Source organism: Solenopsis invicta, chromosome 6 (genome assembly GCF_016802725.1).
Source record: "Solenopsis invicta isolate M01_SB chromosome 6, UNIL_Sinv_3.0, whole genome shotgun sequence".
NCBI classification, from domain to species: domain Eukaryota; kingdom Metazoa; phylum Arthropoda; class Insecta; order Hymenoptera; family Formicidae; genus Solenopsis; species Solenopsis invicta.
In genome coordinates, this window is record NC_052669.1 from 18,423,029 (window position 1) to 18,446,735 (window position 23,707).

The 23,707-nt window shown below is 37.8% G+C and overlaps 1 protein-coding gene across 2 annotated transcripts; it reads left to right on the forward strand.

Annotated features, from left to right (window-relative positions):
- Positions 1 to 93: 93 nt before the first annotated feature.
- Positions 94 to 22,896, forward strand: LOC105204008 (cryptochrome-1). Of its 2 annotated transcripts, none has more exons than XM_039450633.1 (11): positions 94 to 1,307; positions 12,256 to 12,572; positions 14,116 to 14,367; positions 14,961 to 15,145; positions 17,307 to 17,536; positions 18,184 to 18,351; positions 18,889 to 19,029; positions 20,009 to 20,160; positions 20,987 to 21,189; positions 21,409 to 21,435; positions 22,061 to 22,896. In XM_039450633.1, the coding sequence occupies exons 2-11, from the start codon at positions 12,355 to 12,357 to the stop codon at positions 22,237 to 22,239; spliced, it is 1,755 nt and encodes a 584-aa protein (XP_039306567.1). In that variant the 5' UTR covers positions 94 to 1,307; positions 12,256 to 12,354; the 3' UTR covers positions 22,240 to 22,896. The 2 variants fall into 2 exon arrangements, with proteins under 2 accessions (XP_039306567.1, XP_039306568.1); XM_039450634.1 differs by lacking the exon at positions 94 to 1,307 and adding an exon at positions 7,786 to 11,218 and having other exon boundaries at positions 12,255 to 12,572.
- Positions 22,897 to 23,707: the final 811 nt, after the last annotated feature.

The window sequence follows — 23,707 nt, forward strand, 5'->3', positions numbered from 1 at the left end:
TTCAGAAATGCTGATCGACGTTTGTGTATGACACATGTGCTAAAAGTTTCCTCAAAAAAGCAATAAAATAAAAACTCGCTCGGTAATTAGAACGTATTGAAATCTTTCAGAGATTCGTTAGAGGATCCAGAGGGAGAGGAACTTGCAGATCTCTAAAACATTTTTCCGAAGGAAAATATTGGAAATATTGGCTGTCTTGCGGGGACTTTGGATCTCGGAGAAATCTTGGAGCGAGGTGGTAAACACGGACGGCCTCGGACAAGTCGGACATGCCTCGGATGACGAAGAAAAGTGTCCGCTCGCGAGAGCGACTAGAGCGAGAGGTGCACTTTACATCGGCCACGGCGGCTGCAACGTGACCGCGGCACCACGTGACCCGCGCGGCCAATTGGATCCGCCGCGGATCGGCAGTCACGTTGCGCTCGGCGTGGCTCGATCACCCCCGCACGCTCCTGCACGCTGCCCCCTCGTCCATCGGCCCCTTTCGACTATCGCGTTCACATATGCGATCGGTTCTTAGCGCGGTGCGGTGCGTTTTTTCAGTCCCGCGACTCTTCCCTCGGGCGCTCGTGCGAGATCGCGTAAAAGAAAAAAAAAGAAAAAGATAGAAGAAGAGGAAGCGCCGCGAGATTGGAGAACGCGCGCGCGTGACGAGGATGCGCGATCCTCGCGCGATCCGTGAACCTTTTGCGTAGAATTCCGCGTAAACAGTGAATTATCGTTATCGTGCGACGCGCGCTTCTGGAATTAGAAAAATCGGCGAGAGACTGTCCGCGTCACGGGCGACGCGGCGATTAGCGCGCGAACGTGCTTGGCGTGCACCAAACCGTCGACGCAGCGAGTGTCGCGAGTGAATCATTGAATCGATTATTATTAGTCGCGCGTAATCGAAAAAGAAGAGAGTTTACTAACAGAGAGTTCGCTCGACGATCGGTGGTGCTGGTGATAGAATCGTGCTGAATTTGCTGAACTTTTGATGACGTGAAATCAAAGAAGTTGTGAAGAGAAATGAGCGTCGTCGATCAGCGTGCGTCGCGGCTGACGAACTGTTCAACCACCGACGTTTGAGTCCCTCGAAGAATTGATTTTGCCCGCCCGCTGTAGTCCGGGAACCATCGTCGTCGGCCGTAGGGCTTCGCGGCCTCGCTTAAATCGCCAGCGGGAACTCAGTCGCGTTGCGATGCGCGCATCGCGGCGAGCCGATCGCGAGGTCTCCTCGTAGTGGGCTCGACATGCACGCGGATTTCTGCGACGGTGGTCGCGGTACTCCGGCTAACTCGACTTTCACTGGCCGCTTCCACGAAAGTAAGAGAGAAAGCGGCTGCGTTACATCCGCGATTTGCGATCCGCTCGAGTAGCGAGGGATCGAGGCGTTTCGATGATTCCCCGGCTCCCCCGGCCCATTAAGCGTTATCACGATTAATATGTATCATAATTGAAGGGTTTTCTGTAAAAAAAAGCTTACACTGGAAAAAAATTCATTTTCAAGTAACATTATTTTCGTGATTAACAAAAAAAAAAACATTTACTAAATTTAAAAATAATTTATTTTATAGTAGATAATATTTATTTAAATGAAGGAAATGATTTGAACGTAAGAAACTTTTTTTCAGTGCAGAAAGTTAAATTTTTAGGAAACAAGTATAAGAACAGAATTGTACGTTTAATATTTTGAGGATCCATTTAAAAAGATATTAAAAAAAAACATCTAGACCTTTTTTGCTTGGTGCTTGTGGGAATTTTGTACTTATATTTATCATAATATTTTATATTTCTTTTTTTTATAATACGAACAATGATAAAAAGGAGAAAAAATTTTAAATGTAATTTACATATTATTTACTTAATATTTTATAACATATTTATACTATTAAAGATATTATTTAAAATATAAATTAATAATTATTTCACTTTTTATTTGCAAAATTTCACAAGTTGCGCTTAACAAAAGTATCCTTTTATATTTCTCTTTGTATAAATGTGATAATTTTTCTCCAGACATAAAATAAAAATACAAACGAGGATTTAGGCTTTTAGATTAACATGTTGGCACAATAACTCAATTAAAAAAAAATAGATTTGTTTTTGTAGGAAACCCTTCAATTACATATTTAATTATTTAATTATATTTTCAATTATATAATTAAGTTAATTTACTGCAAATTACATAATTTCCTCTAAAACAGTCTCACATGGAAAATTTTTGTTCTACATTTTCGTTTTATTTTTCACGAAGAATTCTTTCTTGATTGTACCATGATTATTGAATCTTCCTATTTAAAATAACAATTAATATATAATCAATCATATAATTTACAGAGATTCTTTTGCTTAGATTAGACTCTGCGTGAAAAATGTGTTATAAATTTTCAAATTCTAAAATTAATTTCTTTAACAATAATGAGAGAGGCCAGTAAACGAGCAAAAAATTCAGGATGTTCGTATAAAGTGTAGTTTGTACTTAATAATAATAGTTTGTAATAATAATAATTTTTGTCACAGACGTTTCGACTCTACCGAGTCTTCTTCATTGTGTATATGACTTTTACATTAAAATGCTAACAACTTTTTTCGATGCGACCTAAAGTTCGAATATTCGAACTTTAGGTCGCATCGAAAAAAGTTGTTAGCATTTTAATGTAAAAGTCATATACACAGTGAAGAAGACTCCGTAAAGTCGAAACGTCTGTGACAAAAAATTATTATTAAATACAAACTACACTTTATACGAACATCCTGAAATTTTTGCTCGTTCACTGGCCTCTCTCATTATTGTTAATTTGTATACGAGCTAATCAGATTATTGTCAATTTCTTTACTCCAACTTTCATGGATATTAATATTTCCAGATCGTTTGAAACTTGAGAAAGTTTCGCTTGAAAAATTAATTAGAGTTATTTAGATATAGATAACTCTACAGATCTTTCGGCTCAACTCGTCGTCAACGGTTCTGAACAGATTAATTTCACGCGTCGAGATGTTAAACAAACAAAAAAAAAACTCCAATTAAAAATATATTAAATAACCAAGCAAATCCGCAACACGTTGGCAATTGATGAATAATGTATGCGGCGTAATCCATCAGTCGTCACGTGAAGAATTAATTAATCCTTGTCACCTGACCTGACATCACGAGAAAATGCAGTATTAAGAATTTTCGGGGTAGAATTCGTGGAAGAAAAATTTCCACTATTAATCCCGGAATTATTACTTTCATTAATGTCACGGGAACTTGGGAGAGAGCGAGAGGGAGGTTTCCATCATTCGAGTGCGTTGGACACCGAAACGGGTCGGTGGCCAGGAACAGGTGTTTAACCGTCCCCGGGGGCAGTTTAACTTATTGACTCGTTTACTCTACGAGTGGGACGCTTTCGGAACGGAATAGATGTTTCCACCTTAGTCCCGGCTCTCGACCCTTATCAATTAACGCGTACAAGGGGTTGCCGAAATGTCGCTCGCGCTTTTTCGTTAGCGCCGGCGGCGTTTTGTCACGTAAAACGAAACGCGGAACGACGGCGGATGCGTGTTTAGTCACTGTCGTGTCGTTGCGAGTAAACACGCTGATCCATCAAAGTATTAAGCTCAACCCCCAGAAGTGCGGTCGAGCTTCTCTCGAGGATCGCCCCCGTTGTCGTCACTCGATCGGCAGCGACACTCGACGAACGTCATCACGCGACGATGTAAAGAGATCCTAAACGCGACGATCTTGTGCCTCGAAATGCGTTTCACGCGTGAAAATTTCCCTCGCGGCGATGCGAAAGATGAAAGTCGCACGCTCGAAATCGACGTGAAAACGAAACGCACGAGATGTTAAAACGAATAGGGGGATTCAAATGAATTGTAAAATTTGCTGAATTAACGGCAAAAATTATTTATCGCCCGCGATAGTACGAGAGGCGCCACAGGTGGTTAATTAAATTTATATGCAATAAGTAAAATCCCGCCTGTCTTGATTGTATTAATCGTTAGCGGAGTACTCTTCTATCGAGGGTATATCCCGGAAGCGGGATAACAATAAGCTGTCCGGCGCGAATTGCATTCTACACGTAACTCGATGCACAAGTGTTTACACGCTTGCACGACGTTAATCGCCGCTGCTATAATTAAATATCGTCGTCGGCGATGATCTTACGCAATATCTCGACGCACGCCATCATTCTAGAATTTTATCCCTCTGGAAACAAGGCTATATCGAATTGATAATTCATTCGAGTAAAATTTATCGAAAGCAACTGAAATGTAACTCCGAAGCTTTTTTTTCAGCGAATGAAAAATAAAAAAAAAAAAATTGCCGCTGCACATATTGAATCTCTTAAGCGGATTTCAAATATATCTTTTGCTTCTCGGCGTTTAATATCTACTTTTCTAGAGAGTGTTCCAACATTTGTAGTAAAAATAAAATCCAATCGATCCTGATAAAAATAAAAAAGTTATTACATCGATTTTCGTGTAGAGTAGTTGCGTTATATTTTTTTTTTATATTGCAATCATCAGGGACACTTTCTAAAAGGGGACTTTTTAGGAACTTCAGAAATCTCTGAGCGAGAGCCAGAGAAATTTCTATCAGTGTTATATTAAAATTTGGAAGAGGCGAGCTGCTAACTACGCAGAAATAAATGCACACGTGGCAGAGGCTAGCTGAGCCCTTATTTCACCGGACGTCTCGAATTTCTGGACGGAAGCCTCTGCTGCGGTCAGTAAAAAGGCGAGTGCACGCGCCGTTCTATCGACTCTATCGCGAACGTCGAGAGAGCGGGAGAGCTGTGTTCCGCTTACATCATAATCTGAGCCGAGGAAAGGACGATTATGTCAGCGTGGCGGGCGGGAACGCAACGTCGTTTTTTTTCCATTTATATGGATCATTTGCTCAAATGCTAATTCTACGCGATACGCGATACGCGTGATTAACTCTTTCTCAAGTCTGGCAGAAACTGCTTTCCTCCCCCTTTCCCGATGTGTGCTCGCTACATTTTATTCTTCAGAACTGTTTTGCTAAAGTATCTAAAAATTTAGCCGTATGCATGTCGGAAAATAATTTTGTTGAACCACATCGAAATAATTATGTAGGACACTTGAGATGGTTATTGAATGTCAAAACTTTCCTGAAGCACTGCTCATCTCACGTTTGAACGTCCTTCGTTAATTAGAGATCAATAAAATAACTGACGCGACGTAATTGAAATAAAAAAAAAATATATAAAATAGATTCTAGAAAGTTATCTAAAATATAAGAAATAGATTTTGGAAGCTTCTAAATTTGAAATATAAAAAAAAGAAATGTGTATTTTAAATAAAAATTTCAAATACAAAAGTTTTTCACGATTTTGTTTATTTGTTAAGTATTTTCACGTATTTAACTATAATTGCATTATACATATTTAAAGCTCTTTAATGGAAGTCAAACAAGTAGGCTCACCGAGCCATCCACTGCTACTTTACAACATTGATTTTGGTTTTTTATTTCAATAAAGAAATTCAATCAAAATTAACCAGCAGTAAAAACATATTTAAAACACTTATTTAAAATACTTATTTAGAATTAAATAGTCGTTTTATGATTTCTATTTAAAATAAAAAATAAGAAATAAATCACAAGTAGTTAATTAAAATCAAAACTAAATAACTATTTGATTTTATTTTAAATACATATTTTAAATAATGTTACTTTAAATATGACCGATTACTGTTCATAATTAATTTGATGATCCACCAATTATTTTCAGATCTGTATCTCATAAATAAATTTTTAGAGATACTTCAGCAAAATCGTGTATCCACTCTTGAATTTCTCATAGCTCTTCAGCGGCGTGTCTACTTGTGACTTCAGCGTGAGAAGCGACGCCACGACGCAAGTGCAAGAAGAAGGCTGCACTTTGCGGAAACGCATTTTTGCGCTCCATGAATATTTCAGGAAAAAAACTGACCTTTCTTTCTTCTTCCCTGTTCGACGACCACGCTCTTTTTGCACGCCAAATACTTGAGGACAATGTCCTTTTTGAAAATCCGGTGAACTAAAGTTCGCACAAATATTTAAAGGTACTGTGTCGCTTACGCTGGAAGCCCCTCGGGAGATTAAAGTTAATCTTACGACATGAAACAAGTCCGCCTCCTTGCCGTTCCGATAGTCTCTCTCTCCGCGCGTGTGTGTGTGTGTGTGCGTGTGTGTGTGTATGTGTGCGTGTGTGTGCGTGCGCGTGCGTGCGCGTGTGTGTGTGTGTGTGCGTGTGTGTGCGCGTGTACGTGTGTGTGCGTGCGTGTGTGTGCGCGCGCGCGTGTGTGTGTGCATGTGTTTGTGTGTGTGTCGGAATTAAAGTTTCTTTTCTGTTGTGGTCTCTTTCACGGGAAGAGTTTTCTCGGGAAAACTGCTGCGACGTTACCATGAACCGACGCGACGGTCACAAACGTCTTATATGGATGATCAGGCGGCGGATGATCGTGTTCGCCGAGTTACGACGTATCGTATCGTATCGTATCGTCTTGAGTGCCTCGCATATGCGCGCGCGCGCACACACACAAACACACGCTCTTTTCTCCCTTTCTTTCTCTCTGAGAAAGTTTCTCGGGAGAAGTTATATCGGAGGACGGTGAGATAATTCCATCAAAAAACGATAAATTTCGATTATATTCGCCGCCTCCATGCGGCAGCGGTGAAACACGCGGCGATGATGTAATATCGGAACTTTAAATGGAGTTAAGACGGACGAGTCGCGGCGATGTTGATGCTTCATGACGACGATATAATGGGACCCGGTACAATTGTCCGTAATAATTTAATGTACCAGCAGAGAGAATCGCCAGCGGTGGAATCCACAAAACAGACACGGATCAGTCGCCTAGCGGGTCATTTAGCATCTAGTAGATAAAGACGAGACAGGCGGAGAGACTGAGGCGTCAAATGGTGTTCCACTGCACTGACAATGAGAGAAAAGTGTTCTGTATTTGTGATTATAATTGAATCTTGTAAACATGTCTACAGGTTCATTATTTTTTAATGAAGTTCTCAAAATAATAATCCTAAAGCCTAAATCTTTGTTCGTGCATGTATTTTTCTACGTTCTGAGAAAAATTACTACATTTAAAGAAAATATGTAAAAGGATATTTTTATTAAGAGCAACTTGTAAAATTTTGTAAATAAAAATTGTTGCTTTTAAATAATATTTTTTTTCTTTTAATCATTATTAATGTTCTAAAGAAAGGTAAATGTAAACTCTGGGATAAATAGGTAATAAATATAAAATTCTTACAAGAACCAAACAAGTCCAGATATTTTCAAAAAATCTGTTTCTCTTAAATGGTTTCTTAAAATATTAAGTAGAATCTACAACTTTATTTCTATATTCTATTATATGTTCCGAGAAAAATTACCACATTTATACAGTGTACTATTTCAAGGTGAAAAGTATAGTTATTATATTAATAAATATATAGTAATTTTTTGTTTTTCCTGAACAACTTCAAGTTTTGTAGTGAACTCTTTAATTGTAAAATAATTATAGTATTTTAAATATCATAGTCAAATAATATTAAATAGTATTTTATAGTTGAATGCAAAAATAGTTGCAGTTGCAACTATATTTTTAGTCAATATGACACACTGTAAGTATGTTACTGTCACTCTTGTTATACAGTACCGGCCAAAATTATATCACCTTTCGATAATTTGTTTTAAAAGGCACGAATCTCTCTTAAATCATAATATATTTTAATGATAAGTATAACTTACGTAAATAATAACTTTTTATTAAATAATAAAAACAACAACATGTGGAAAATTATTTTTATTTAAAATTTCCAAAAAATTTGAATCATAATTAATTTTGAGTCATAACAAGTATAAATAATGTGGAATATTAAATTTAACTGCTAAAACTAGGTTATGGTGGTAAAAACAATGATTGCGACACGAAAAACAAAAAAAGTACAAAAATGCAACTATGAAAAAATTAATAAAAAATTCAAAGATCATAGTGTATGTTGTCAAATCTCATTATACTTTATATGCGAGGTGTACCTTTCATCAAGAATTTACTATAACATTTTGAGTGCATTCGATACACTTCGATAAAAGTTATGCTCCAAAAATCGAAAAGTGATATAATTTTGGTACTGTATAATAACTAATATAAAAAATGGAGCCATTAATAATTATTTTGTAATTATAGCCACAGATACAAAACACTTTTATTTTAAAGTGTGTCGAGCTCTCGAGCGTACACTGTAAACGAATTTTCTCAAAATTACCCGCTATAATAGATGTAAAGTTACTAAATAGTTGTAAATTTTCATGCATGCGTAAATTTGCAATATACAGGGGTAAGATTAATTTTGAAATTCGTAATTAAGCAGATTGCGGAGGTAAATGTACAACATGTATGGAAAGTTATAGAAATGATAAGATCAATACGTTATGCAATTGTATAACATATTATAGATTCAAATACGGTCTCTCTATCATACATGTTATAAACAATAGAATGACTACTTACTGTGCCCGCACATGGTGATGCTAGGTGAACAGAATTTTCACGCATGCACAATGAACGTTAATCGCATTATATTCTACAGCGATGTATGGAATATTGTTGTATCACGTAATGTTACAAAAACTTAAATAGTTACATTCAAATATCCTGTTATATACGTAATTTTCCGTAAAATAAAATAAGATATATTTACTCGATAAAAGCAAATCTACATATTTTTGATGGAATTACACAATTTCTATAAAACTACATGATTGTTTTTTTATATTCACAAAACTAATCGTGTAATTTTTACATCTACTGTATGTAAATTTGCTGAATTTTTTTACAGTGTAAAATCGCCATTTCCCAGCGAGCTTATGGATTATCAGAATAAATGAACAAGTGTTCGCATAAATGTATGTACATGCTTTCTAGCTGTATACATTGAATCAATTATCAATCTTGATAAATCTGTTATGCCACTTGAAGACTGACTTTTACCATAATACTAAGAGAAATCCCTCTTGAAGATATTGTTGATTAACGCATTAATGCACCCTGTACTTCAACATTCTCCTTGCTGTCCGCGTATACGAACTCGCGTTTCGCGTTGTGGAATTTATTCGCGGGCGGAATAAATTCCACAATAAATTACTGCAGAACGTTGATCTCCCCCCTTCGTCCCCTTCGGCTCATGAATAACGCACCAAAAGATAGCCCTCGCGTCTGAGGGCTAATCTCGCGGCGGTTTCGTTACCGTTGCTGGAAAACGACACACACGGAACTCGCGCGGAACGATGCAACGGGGTGCAGCGCAGCAGCGTAACCAACATTCAGGTCACTCTCACCCCCCCCCCCCCGCGTTGTTCCCTTACCGCCTATTCCGCCCCCGTCTGCGGAGGAACTTCAAAGGATCGATCTTGATTACCTTGCTCTGCTGACGGCATTCGCCCCGGAATAATAAATTGCTCCATCTTCACCTCTATATGCTGACATTAATAATTGACCATTAATAATGAAAGAAGAATGCGCGCAGATTATCGGAGTGAATCAGAGAGAGTTATTATTTTTAAAGGTGGTGAGAAGCATAACATATGCACGTAGATTTTAACTTCTGACGTCTCTACTTCTAGCATCTTTAATTTCCAATGTTTCTATCGAAAATGACGCGGCTTTACTCCTGCCGTGGGAGACCGTTAGCTACGCCACTGGTGCAGCGGATATAAACGTGCCTGGCGGGATAAAATTAATGCACCCGTGTCGCTCTCTGGCCCCTTCGGTTGCTAGGGAAATCAACCTCGCGGAGATGATTCGCCACCCCGTCGAGATTTCGTTAACTACCCTCGATGTCGTGAGACACGAAATCGCGGACCTGCGGGTTGCGCTTTTTTTTTGTCGAAGGCTGGAAACGATGGCTGATTGAATTTATCTAAAAAAAAAAGAAAAAAAAAATTGCCCTCATCTGTGTAATACCAAAGTGGTTTTATCTAAGAAAAAAAAGAAGGGGAGGGAGAAAGAGAGAGAGAGAGAGTTTATATAAAATTAGAGCTATGACATTTTATATCTCTGTGGGGAGCAAATAAATAGAAACGTGAATCGTAAAGGAGATTGCGCATCTAATCTTCCAAATTGTCTATTTTGTAAATTTATTCCTACCCCCTGTAACTCTCTGTCCTAAGGAAGGAGAGAAATTTTTCCCGAAAAGCATTTTTCGCGTGTCCTAACAATAAGTGTGGCTCGAATCCGAAATAATGTACACGCTCTCGCATACAACGGATACGCTAATTTTGCCTTTACAATGGAGTTCACGACATCGCATGAGTCATTGCGCGGTGACAAAACCACGTTGTTGCAATAGTTTCGCGATAGCGCGTCCGGTGTTTCGCGGCAAAATTCTATGCGCCGTGATACGAATAGAATGTCAAAGATTTGTCGGAGAATAAACTATCAAAGTTATCTCTGAGATACGTAATAAAACTAATAATACAATCGTACAATAAAGATTGAGTTTTTCTTTTGTATTTTGAGGAAAATTTAACTGATTGTTTAAACCGATTATTAAAAAAAAAAGTCTCTTCGATTCAAATAAAAGATGCAAATAAAAGATGCATCGTTGACAATTGGATGAAAATAAAAAAAAGTGTTGAAAATAATAAATAAAAGAGATCGCATTTAAGAATGCAAGTGACTAAGGAGATTTCAATCATTGTCTACCTATAAATCAACTGATGGAATTGAGGAGAAAAAGATGTAATTTTCTGGCGCAAATCTTCTTGACGGAGACGAGCCCTCAAAGCGCTAATAATCATTTTTGTCCTCGCGGATGGCGAAACGTCAAATCGGAGTGAACCAATCGAGGTGTGGTCTCTCTCCGAGGGAGAGCAGAAGTAGATGTCCGGCGGCATCAGAGAAAATCGAATTTTCCGCACGACGTGACTCTCCGCCGGGGATCGAAGCGGAAGTTTTCCGGCTTCAAGGTCGCCGTGCGACTTATTTTCCGGCTTAGCGGCGAAGCAAAAGGGAAGAGAGACGTATCGTCTAACACGCGTTTCGGACAAGTACGAGCGGCAGCAGGATACATTTGTAAGAGCTCCCACGGGGATCGATCCGCGCCGCGCTTCTTCAAGCTTCGAGAGCACTGTCGCGTCGGGCTCCTCTTTGAGACATTGATAGCGCGAAGAAATTCAAGACGCGCTCTTTTCGGCCTAATCTGCCCTAAATGGGAGAGGATTCTCGTAGCGACGAATGTCGAGTGAGTTTTAGGATTTCTCAAACTTCCTAGGAGCGCGGGGCATTTCCTAATAGTTACAGATATTAATAGCCAATCGGGGAAGCTAGGAGGACGATTTATCTACCTTAGAAGATTGAAGAATATTACTATCAAACTTTATTATATGACAATTAATTTCAATTAATTCTAAATAGCGTTTTCAATTATAAATTATTAGCTATTAAAGCACACATACACACACGCGCGCGCGCGCGCGCGCACACGCACACACGCACACACACGCACACCCACACACACACGCACACGCACGCACGCACGCACGCACGCACGCACACGCACACGCACACACATATGTATATATATGTATGTACGTATGTTACCTAAAGTGTTTTTTTACACTTCAGCGTCGGAAGAATGAAGCTCATGTCACAATAAATTTTTTTACTAATCCAAAATACCTATTTTTGATTCAAAGATTCCAAGGTCTGATTAGAACAAACAAGTTATGATTAAAAATTAAAGTTTTTTCTTAATAACTATTTTTTGATCTTTAAATATAAAATCGCAACGAAAACTCAAAATAAAAGCATTTTATTAACTTACTTCATTTTTTTTTAAAGAAATATAATATAAAATTAATTTTGTTGTTTCTCTTCCGACATACTTGTTCCGTTTGTTTAATATTTTCTTGGGTTTTTTTATTTTTTTCAGAAAATATTGATTACCTCTACATACACAATATCATTATTGGGTGTTAATAAATTATAGGACAATCAATAATATATATAATATGTAGTTGATAACAATTATTTTTAATTGAGGTGTGAAAATCTCTCCACGTGATTGTTTACTCAAAAAAATGTGACGATTATTTTCGAGCCAAGATTTAAAAAATTTCAAGCAAAATAGTGATGAAAAATAGCATCTACGTAACGAGAATTCGACTACGAGTAAACTAGTGAAAAACTTGTTTGTAGACGATTTCTAAAACACTGCGTAATTAATAAATGTGTTTCGATAATTTATATAACAATATAATATTGTAATGTTGTAATAGGTTTATCTGTAATTGCAAGTGGGAAGGTAATGGAATTACTTTCACATGCTGAGTCAACTAATTGAGGATGTCTACTCTCCGAAGGATGTACTGAGGAAAGATGATGGGGAGTAGTAACAATGAGATCGATCAGGGGGTGGCCTCGGGAGTTCGAGGTGACGGCGGGAAGCACACGGTTCACTGGTTCCGTAAGGGACTCCGGCTGCACGACAACCCCTCGTTGAAGGAGGGTCTCGCGGGGGCGTCTACTTTCCGGTGCGTCTTCGTGCTGGACCCTTGGTTCGCCGGAAGTACCAACGTTGGCATCAATAAATGGAGGTGAGCGTCCGCAATGACCTGTGGTCGGATCGCGGAAGTGAGATCGATACAAGTCGACTCTGAAAGCGGAATAATTTGCAGCGGGACGCGTTGGCGCCTCTAACACGCCGTTCTCACGTCGTATCGTTGTTAGAACACGCTGAAGAAAAAAAGTTTGTTAGAACAATAGCTACTAAATGTTGAGTGAAATAACATCAATTAAATTTTCGGTTAATACAATCAAAAATAATTTTTTATTTTTCTAGACATAAAAAGAACTGACAAAGTGTTTCAATAAAACTAATTATTATATCAGTAATTGATGATAAAATATTTCATCAATTACTGATGCAGCTTATTAGTTTACTAAAACGCTTTTTCTTAAGAGCTGTTTGATAATACTTACTGAATATCTAGAAAAGAATACAATTACTTTTATTTATATTGTTCGAATATTTAATTGGCATTACTTTACTCAATATTTTGTAACTATTATTATAAACTTCTTTTTTTTAATGTGCAGTAAATAAAAATTTTATTTTCCATAAATTTTTCATTTTATTTCATTTTATTATTTTTTTTCTCCTTTATTTCTTGATTTTCCCACTCTCGTTGCGAATAAACATCAAAAATATTCAAATATTTTCATCGTCGCACTGCAGATCATCGTGTTAGCGATATATCGTGCTTTTCTTATTGGCTCTATGATATCGCGGATGGTAGAGAGTCACGATTATTTAACTTGTCGACAATGGCGAGTCGATACCGTTTCACAAACGGCGCCGTAGATCTTCGTTGCATCACGTAATCTCGTTGTATTACTGCGACGGACATTTGTGCACGGCTCTCGTCGTCAATCATTTGTCATGTTGATTAAGCGTTATGTAACCGTTTCCTAAGCAATCGCTTAGATGTTGTCGATAATTCTACTGAATCACGGTTGACGAGGCGGACATTAGCGACGACATTGACCAAAAATGAATCGATGGCAAATGACGAATGTATACACAGAAAAAAAAATTTAGTATCAAATCAACAATCTTTGTTTCATATACAAGCAAGAATATAAAATCTTGGAAGAATTTATAATCTTAAACAGACATTTTACTTGCATCAAGAAAATTTTTCTCTTTATGTAAGCAAATCGTGTCTGTTTAATAAGATTATAAATTTTTCGAAGAAGATTTATATTCTTTTTTACATATGAAACAATGATTGTTGATTTGATATTAATTTTTTTCTGTACAGACGCCTGTTCGTTTATATTACAGCGCTGTTACAAATTATTTCTCTATTGTTCTAAAATTTAAGCAATACTTAACGAAGTAGCATCGTAATTTCAATTTTTACACAGCAATTCTTTTATTATGTTATTATTCTGTTAAAAAAAATAAACAAAAGGTTATAACGCTAATTGCCAATATTTGAATAATTCATATATATATATTTTAATTATTTTTATATTGTCTAAATACATTTTATCGTTTGTCTAAAAGATCATCGAAAGAGAATAATTGTTTGCGACACCTGATCGATTTGCTTTCTGACACGCGCGATTCGACAGGTTTCTGCTGCAATGTTTAGAGGATCTGGATTGTTCCCTGAGGAAACTAAATTCCCGGCTGTTTGTGATCCGGGGACAGCCGGCCGACGCGCTCCCCAAGCTCTTCAAGGAATGGGGCACGACAAATCTGACTTTCGAGGAGGATCCGGAGCCGTTCGGCCGCGTGCGAGATCACAATATCTCGGCCCTCTGTGAGGAACTCGGTATCTCGGTGGTCCAGAGGATCTCGCATACTCTTTACAAGCTTGACGAGTGAGTTTGAAAAAAATCTTTTCGACGTCGATTTAATCGATCGTGTCAAATTTAATGATGTAGAGATTTAAACATTAGAACTAGAGTGACAATCAAAATAATCGGTGTGTAACTATTTATCAAAATTAATGGCGCATTTTCCGAGATTTTTCGCGACCTTTGTTGCAATTTGCAAACGTGTGTGATTAAACTAATCAATTTACTTTCTCTTTTCTCAGCCCTTTTTCAAAGATATCTGTATGACATATTTCAACAATAGATATACGTTAATTATTGATTGTTCTAATGTTAATGACGTTGATAGCTAACGCAAATTTATTTAATTAAAATCATTTGTTAATTCATGCAATTGATTTCCAGAATTGTAGTAAAAGTTCTTTATAAATTATAATTCTGAAACTATTTTTAACGAGACGTTTTGAAAGAAAAGAAGGGCATCTTTTGAGCTAGACGTTAGTTGATTATACGTGTAGCTGAGTGTTTAAAGTGGAACCCGAGCGTGCACTCGCTAGGATTAAATATTACGTTGCGACTTTTGCCATTGTTCGCAAGCTATTTCGCGACTCCACCGTCCTCGTCGTCGCGCGTTTCAGGATCATAGAGAGAAATAGTGGAAAACCGCCGTTGACCTACCATCAATTTCAAAACGTCGTCGCCGGGATGGGCCCGCCGGAATCGCCGGTACCGACGGTGACTGCCGCCTGCATCGGCAGCGCCTATACACCCCTAAAGGACGACCACGACGACCATTATGGAGTGCCCACCCTCGAGGAACTCGGTGAGAAAAGATCGATTTTACCGAACAAGTTTCAACGTTTCAGAGTTAAGTTTGCTGTACCGTTAAATCGTGAAAATAATAATTCATCCTTAATCGAAAGGCACAGAGACTCAGAATATCGGACCACAATTTTACGACAGTGTTTTTTTTTTTCATGAACTTCGTCTTGATTAAAGAAAATTGATTGAAGAAACTTAATTAAAGAAAAATCGACTTCCACTCGATTAAAAGTCGATTATTAAAATTAAGAGGATATTTCAGTCTGGAGCACGAAAGGTTGATTTTTAGGAATTTTTTTAAAGAGAAACTGTTACACATATTCTTTTGTGCTTGGAATAAGTAAAAAAAAACATTGAAAATTATTAAATAAAGTGGTCTAAAAAAACAATTTTTAGCAAAATCGATTGAATTTAATAATATGTATGACAAAATAGTTAAATTATAGATGTAATAATTTTAGCTTCTACGATAAACAGACATGTATTTTACTCATACGCAAAAGTTAAAGTCTGTGTGAAAATCGTTTTTTAAAAAGCTACCAAAATTTGTAGACATTTACTAAATAGGTACAAGTAGATGTGTAAAAGCGTAGAAAAATATGTGCAGCAGTTTTCTTTGGAAAAATTCTGAGTAAACTTTTTCGCGCTAAACTCTAAACTAACCCTCTTTAAGGAACAAAAGTTGTCAAACGTTATGGATGCAAACTGGAACGCCGGAGCGTTGTTTCGAGCATATATATGTAGAACTATACAGGATGATTATTAATGTCCCCACTTTTTACCATAGGAGCACGCATTTATAATTTCTAATATAATAATATGTTAGAAATACGTATCCGTCGGTAAATCATGCTCCTATGGTAAAAAGTAGGGATATTCATTAATAATCAACCTGTGTGTGTGTGTGTGTGTGTGTACACATATATTCGGACGAGATATGCATTTCGAATAGAATATCCCGGGCCGCAGGCAACTACGAATTAAACGCGAGTCCGTGGCTCTTGCCATGGAGAATTCATTCGCGGTAGATTAGTCGATGCAACATTAATGCGCTGTCCGTAAGGGAGCAATCGGGTATTATTTCGCATAACGTAATTCATCCCTCGCCGATAGCGCGTTGTAATCCGTAACGTTCAAACCGTATTATGTACTCCGCGGCGAAGAGACCCCGATCGATTGTTAATTACCTCGGCTGATTGTTCTTATTATTAAGCGTCAGGCGTCTTAGTGTCTTTGGCGCGGCGCAACAGCTCGTTACCGTTGATGCATAGCTCCGCGTTATAGTTCAGTATTGTCCCCTCGCTTTCAAATGTCTCGCTACATTATATTTCGTCATTTCGCTTCTTCTTCATTGTTGTCAAATGTCAGCGCGTATCCTGAAGGCTTTCAAGCTTTTTTCCTCTGCAATTCTCTACGAGGTGAGGTGTCGACGACTCTTTAATTTTACTGACAGATTCCTCGGTCGATATTTCGTGTCCATTTTTTTCTTAACGAAATTATCGAGGCACCATTCGAGCGTTAAACAATCGAGAACGCGATACTTTCCATGCACGATAAGTTTCTGCAATTATGCAGCAATATATATTTTAACGCGCACAATAAAATTTTTTTTATTTTCCGGATTTTTATTTCATTAAGCTCGATTATTCTCGATATTCATTGAGATATTTATTATTAATAAAAATAAATTATTACGCTCGCGAAATTTTATCAAGTACAAAGAGCTGCAAAAACATTGTTTCTTAATTGGAATATTAAAATTGGAGGTATTTCCGGTATATCGAATACAGGGAAAGAGTAATTGTGCGAAAATACAGATCTGAAAATAATTGTGTTGAATCATTAAAAAATTTATATCGAACGTTTAAACCAATTATTAAAATGTCAAAACTTTTTGCATCCGTATCATCGTGCTTTAATATTTTACAAAATAATTTTGATAATCCAACATAAAAAATTATTTTCTGATCTCTACCTAGCTAAATGTTTAGATACTACAGTGAAATTGCTTGCTCCGTGTAGGAATGCGTAAACGCTTTTTCCGATCTAACGCGAAATGAGAACGAAGGTAATAACTGGAATATCAAGCAAGAGTTGCTGATTCGCCGAAAAATTGGAATGTGGCTTTCGCCTCTGTACAAATTTTCTTTTTACGGTTACAGGCTTCGACACGGAGAGTCTGCTGCCGCCGGTGTGGGTCGGCGGCGAGAGCGAGGCCCTAGCTAGGCTCGAGCGTCACCTCGAGAGGAAGGCGTGGGTGGCGAGCTTCGGCAGGCCGAAGATGACACCGCAGTCCTTGCTGCCGAGTCAGACCGGGCTCTCGCCTTATCTGCGATTCGGCTGTCTCAGTACGCGATTGTTCTACTATCAGCTCACGGATCTGTACAAGAAGGTACGAGACGCGATCGGAGGCTGTTTGCGAAACGATAATACGAGATGTATATAACTATCGCGCACAAAATTGATCGCGGGAGATTTGCGCGAGCTCATCTACTCCCCACTCTCTCTCTCTCCTTTTCGCCGCGAAACTTTGCGGTAATAATTAAACGAAACTTTGGGGACGCGTTAATTGCGCCGCGGGATTTTTATTTCAGCGAGAAGTCACGAAAGAGCTGTTCCGTACAAGAAGTTCGTGGTTATGAGGGAATAATATTCTCGTTTCTCAGTTAGTATTAACGAGTTTTCCCATCTGATCCCGCCTATCCTTTATTCTTAATTCTTTAGAAGCCGCATTTACTAGTCATTAAAAAAAATTTCTTTTGACTGATTTTATTCGAAAGTATCTTACAAGCCAAGATATTCTTTCTTTTTTTAATCGTGATTCTTTTTCTACACTTAGCTTTTTCGGTGGTACACTTTAATGATCAATACAACATATACGTCCACTTTTAATTTTTTTAGTATAATTAAAAACTGCCCACATTTATACTGATACATTTGCAGGCTGCTAGAGAATTAAAGTAACTTTTATCATTTTGTTAAGCGACAATTTCGAAAGCGAGTAATTAATTCGGGTTCTCCTTAACGATATTGTTTCAGATAAAGAAAGCGGTACCGCCGCTATCGTTGCACGGGCAGCTACTCTGGCGCGAATTCTTTTACTGCGCCGCGACGAAGAATCCAAATTTCGATCGGATGCAGGGCAATCCGATTTGCGTACAGATACCATGGGACAAGAACGTGGAGGCACTCGCAAAGTGGGCGAACGTGAGTGATACTTTGCGCGATACAGACGAAGCACACTTCGCAATCTTGCAGCGTAATGAAATTTAAAAGGAACCTGGACAGTAAAAAAAAACATGCTACAATGATCATTTTGATTTCCACGAATTCGCGGGATTATCAGTTGTATGAACATTAAGAAAAGAAATTTGTTAAAAAACTAAAATATTTAGTCCGATACGATCAACTAAACATTGGGGGATTGATTCAACAAAATTATTTGGTTATACGAAAAAGATACGATCCATTCATGTTAACCAATCAAATTTTTTAACCAAAAATTAACTAAACCTCAATTAAAACTCAATATTTAGTTGCACGTATCGGATTAAATATTTTAATTTTTTTAACAAATTTTTCTTCTCAGCGAAGAAATAATTCGAAAGAAATAATCCTAAAGATCTCCGAGTGAAAACTGTCATCTCGCGATGACGCTTTCGTAGGACTTTAGTATTTATCGCGCCAGCGAAAATTGCGACACGAAATTTCGAAGGTCCTCTGATCGCACTAAACTTTCTCCAGGGCCAGACGGGATTTCCGTGGATTGATGCAATCATGACGCAGCTGCGGGAAGAGGGTTGGATACATCACCTGGCCAGACACGCGGTGGCTTGTTTCTTGACCAGGGGCGACCTTTGGATCTCATGGGAGGAAGGAATGAAGGTAAAATGTCACGGCATGCCTAGCATTTCAATCAACGCGCGTTGTTCGTTGAATTTCTCTCTCTCTCTCTCTCTCTCTCTCTTTCTTTATCTGTTTGTTCTTATCATTAATATACAGACTTCGTAAGAATATTTCTTGTTGCGAGAATCTTTTCCCGGAAATACGTGCGGTGCATCCGCTAGTATAATATACCTCTTTGGTTAAAAAATAAATAAACTGGTCGCTCTACAAAGCAACCGTATATATTATATAATTAAGTAGCTTATTTTATTTATCGGAATAGAAGACAAAATTAGGTGCCTATTTAATCATGTAGAAAAAGCGATAAGAAATAGATGCTGATATTAAATAATTCGAAATCGTGCCCTGATTTATTAGATCGCTCTACAGGGTGTTTGTTTTCTGTAACTCAAAAATTTTGAATATCTCTGTTATTTTTAATAATGCAAAAAAGAAAACGAAGAGAAAAATCGTTTATTTCAAAAAGGCAAATGTTATGATAGTATTTTTCTTCATGCTTATTGTTTTACGAGATTTCGAGATAATCAACTTTTTTTTTTTCCAAAATGAGATGGCTTATTTTCATTAACGTGATAATGTAGTTCATCGATAATGTAGATAGTCTTAAGGTCAACATATCCTATAAAATTGAATTTGTCTTTTTTTTTACGGATTACATTATTACGCTCATAAAAATGTGCCAAAAATATTGATTATTTTTAAATGGTCGAGAAAACAACCGGTATAACGCGACCGTAAAAGTAAGTCACAGCTTTTATTCGCCGGAATAAAAGATAAAATTAACGAGATATCTGTTTAATCATGTAATAATAAAAAGCGTTAAGTGACACTAATGGATAGATCGAGGCTGATATTAAATAATCGTGGAGCAATTCACGATTATTTAATATTGGCATCTATCCATGATTTATTAGCTATTTTAGCCGTTTCACATTGTATCTATTGCTTATCTTTCGAGGTTTTCGACGAGCTTCTCTTAGACGCCGATTGGTCCGTGAATGCCGGCATGTGGATGTGGTTATCGTGCAGTTCGTTCTTCCAACAGTTTTTCCACTGCTACTGCCCGGTACGATTCGGCAGAAAAGCAGACCCGAACGGCGACTACATCAGGTAATCGATTAAAACAGTATTTTTAAAAATTCTTTTTAAAATGGGGAAAAAACCTCGAGAGCGGCGTGTGCGCGAGAAATTCCGTCAAAAATTTCGTGCACGCGTTTATCGGCGTTTTTCCCCCATCAAAATAGCGTTTACGCTAACGATCTCGTGCACGATGCTATCGGTGCAGTGATTAACGCTCACGCGATGGCCGTACTAATGGAAATTTTAATCTTGATTGATCTTAATTTGTAACGTATCAGGCGTTAATCTAAGCGAAGCAAAATTCAGCCGCAAGATAGATGGAACATTAAACAGCTTAGCTCCATTAAAGCTTAATCGTGCAAAAGATTACCGTGACGAATCGTCGGCGACGACAGTGCGTTCGATTATCATCCAACCATTGATATTTTTGCAGACTATAATATTTTTCCCCTCGGTATTTTTGCGAAAATACTCAAGCGAACGCGCAACGCACAATTTATTTTTTTTTTTTATTGTCTATTTCGTTTTTCCGAGAATTCGCAGATGATATGTTATGCGTATAGGTGTGCACGGGAAGAACGGTTTTGCTAAAGTATCTAAAAATTTCGTTAGACCATCGAAATAATTAAGTAGAACGCTCAAACTGATTGCTACAATGCCAGAACTTTGTGCAGCATTGCTCATCACGCTTGGATGTTCTTCATAAATTATTTTAATAATCCAACAGAAGTGTTTTCAGATCTGTAGCTAGCCAAATTTTTAGATATTTGGACAAAAACCGTCTTTTCCGTGTGTTCATATGTTGCATGAAGGATTAATGTCTCGAGATAAGATCGATATTATTTCCCACGATCAGGCGCTACCTGCCGGTGTTGAAGAACTTCCCGACCAGATACATTCACGAGCCCTGGAACGCGCCGCTCAGTGTGCAGCACGCCGCCAAGTGCATCATCGGCAAGGAGTACTCGTTGCCGATGGTGAACCACAGCAAGAGCTCGCGCATCAATATCGAACGGATGAAACAGGTGTACCAGCAGCTGAATAAGTACCGCGGTAACGGTGAGTGAAAATTGTCTGCGACCAAAAATTCCGCGACGCGCTCGGGATTGACTTCGTTTTTCGGATCAATCGCCGAATCTCGATTTTTTTTTTTTTTTTTTCAAAGTGGTAAGCTTTAAATTCTGACCGGCCGATTCAAACGCGAACTTTCTTAGCGAGAGCCTCGAGTTGAATTTTTAAAATGACAAGTATGTTCTAATCGAAACTTCTTTTCGCTAGGAACGTCGCTTAAAGGAGAGAACATCGGTGAGTAAACTGATTTTGTTTGCTCATTAATAATTTGACTGATTAATTGCGTCGTAACATATATGAGCGAAGCGCTAATTAAAAAGTTGAAAGTTAAAGTTAAAAGGTGATAAATTTAATTTAATTAATTTTTAACTTTAACTTTATTTTGAAAACACGTAAACGTTGATTTATTATTTTTTTCCAAGTTAAACATTTATCTACATGAAAGAAAAATTATTTCAAAAAAAATACCCGCGCATAAAAAAACATTTCTTTGTTATTTCATATAAATTTAATTTACAAATAAAACATTAAATTTATTTGTTGATCCATAACTATAATAGTTTTGAGTAATCTAACTTTATAAAATTACGATATTTTTTAAAAATTTAATATAGATATACGTATAATGCTTTTCAAAATTAACTTTTATTTCACCTCAAGTTAATCTAATCTTTTAACTGAATGAGACTGAATTTCAACTTTTAACCCAGTTTTTTGATCGCGTAACTTTTAACGTAATTAAATTAATTTGATAAGCCATTAACTTTAACTTTATTCAGTTAAACAAAATGTTAACTTATCCAACCCTGATAAGATGTTATAATAATATTAATAATGCAATATGCGTACTTTGTGCAAGGCTTGCTGAACGTATTGCTGGCATCGCCGGCGAAGGACAGTGACAAAGAGAAGAGGAAGCAAGACTCGCCGAGTCGAGAGGACGAGCAGAAAATGGAGATCATTAGCAGTCCCACGCAACCGCAACAGCAACAGCAGCAACAGCAACAGCAGCAGCAGCAGCAGCAACAGCAGCAGTAATAGTAGTAACGACAGTCGGTATAGTGATCTAATTGATTCGTTAACGCGATAATGCTGACGTTACTCTTTTTATAAGCGACTTAAAAATTTCAATCGCGAGTTCTATATCTCTAATTATTTTGATTAACCCTTAATCGACCCCGAGAAAGCCCTTTAATTATGATTGACATAATCGGTGCCTTTCTGACCTCAACCTCTTTCCGATGTCATCGAGAATTGGCACGTTTAACAAACTCTATCTCTAATGTTTAATATGTATTATAACATCAGATATATATATATATAAAATTTTTATAATCTTTATACGTTTCGCAAAGTCACTCCAGGCGACTACTGTTAAAGGTTATTTGTAAAATCAGACATCAGATATTCCGCAAAATGCGAGGAATCGCTATTTTTTCAACATTTGCAGAAAGAGTAGAAAAAAAAAGAACGTTTTAGCTGCGGGCAGATTTAGAGAGCGTGTTACACGAGCGAATCCAACGTTCGCCCAAGATAGATTACAGATTATAACTTGTATTTTGTATTACACAACTTATATACAATTTTAACAATGTTATTCGCAAGGTTGATTAACAAACTGTACTATCTAGATTTTTTATGGCTGTAAATTATAACTGTAAATAACGAATAAATACGTAAGTGTTAAAATCCCTACGTGTGAATGACGTCGAAGTGTCACTTACCTCTCTCATGGTGCCGTCCCTCTCCCCGGTGCCATACTCGAAACCCCTTCGCCGTTTCCGCGACCGTCGGCATATCCCACCCCCGCCCCGGCGCAACTTTAGACAAGTGAATAACGCTCTCGGATAAGTGACGGAAAACCGTAACGGAGACGCATCGCGCACGTGTAATCGCAGCGCTACTGGAATGAACATCGGTCGACTTGGCAAAATGAACATTTAATGGTCTATCTGTCACACTTTGCGCTTTAATGGCACCCTCAATCCGGAGGATCCTCGAGATGCAGAGCTCGACGGGTACCGTCTCTTTCTGCTACAAAAAGTTTGATAACACGGCTTGTCACACGGCTATTTGTTACATCACTATTGCCCACGCGCGCTTAAACGCTAGACTGAAGCTCGATGCTCGCTCTCGTCGTCTTCCGAGACCGTCTCGCCTAATCGAGACGCTCCGCGACTCCGCGACGGTGCGCTCTTCCGTTTACAAACGGGCACGGTACAACGCATCGCGCGTTTCTAATTTCGCGGCTTCGTTATCATTTGGAAGGAAAAAAACAAAAAAAAAAAAAAAGAAATATACAATAACGAATTACACGGGATTCGTATACGCACACGCAATATGCATCGCAATTACGTATATATGTTTTGCCGGTGTGCGCGTGTATTACCGTCTCGTCGACCCCGGCGGACAGAACTCATGCCACACAGTCGGTTTCCCTTTATTTTTTTTTTTTCATGTCAACAAATGATATATTTTTAGTGCCTATAGTACTTATGGTTTTACA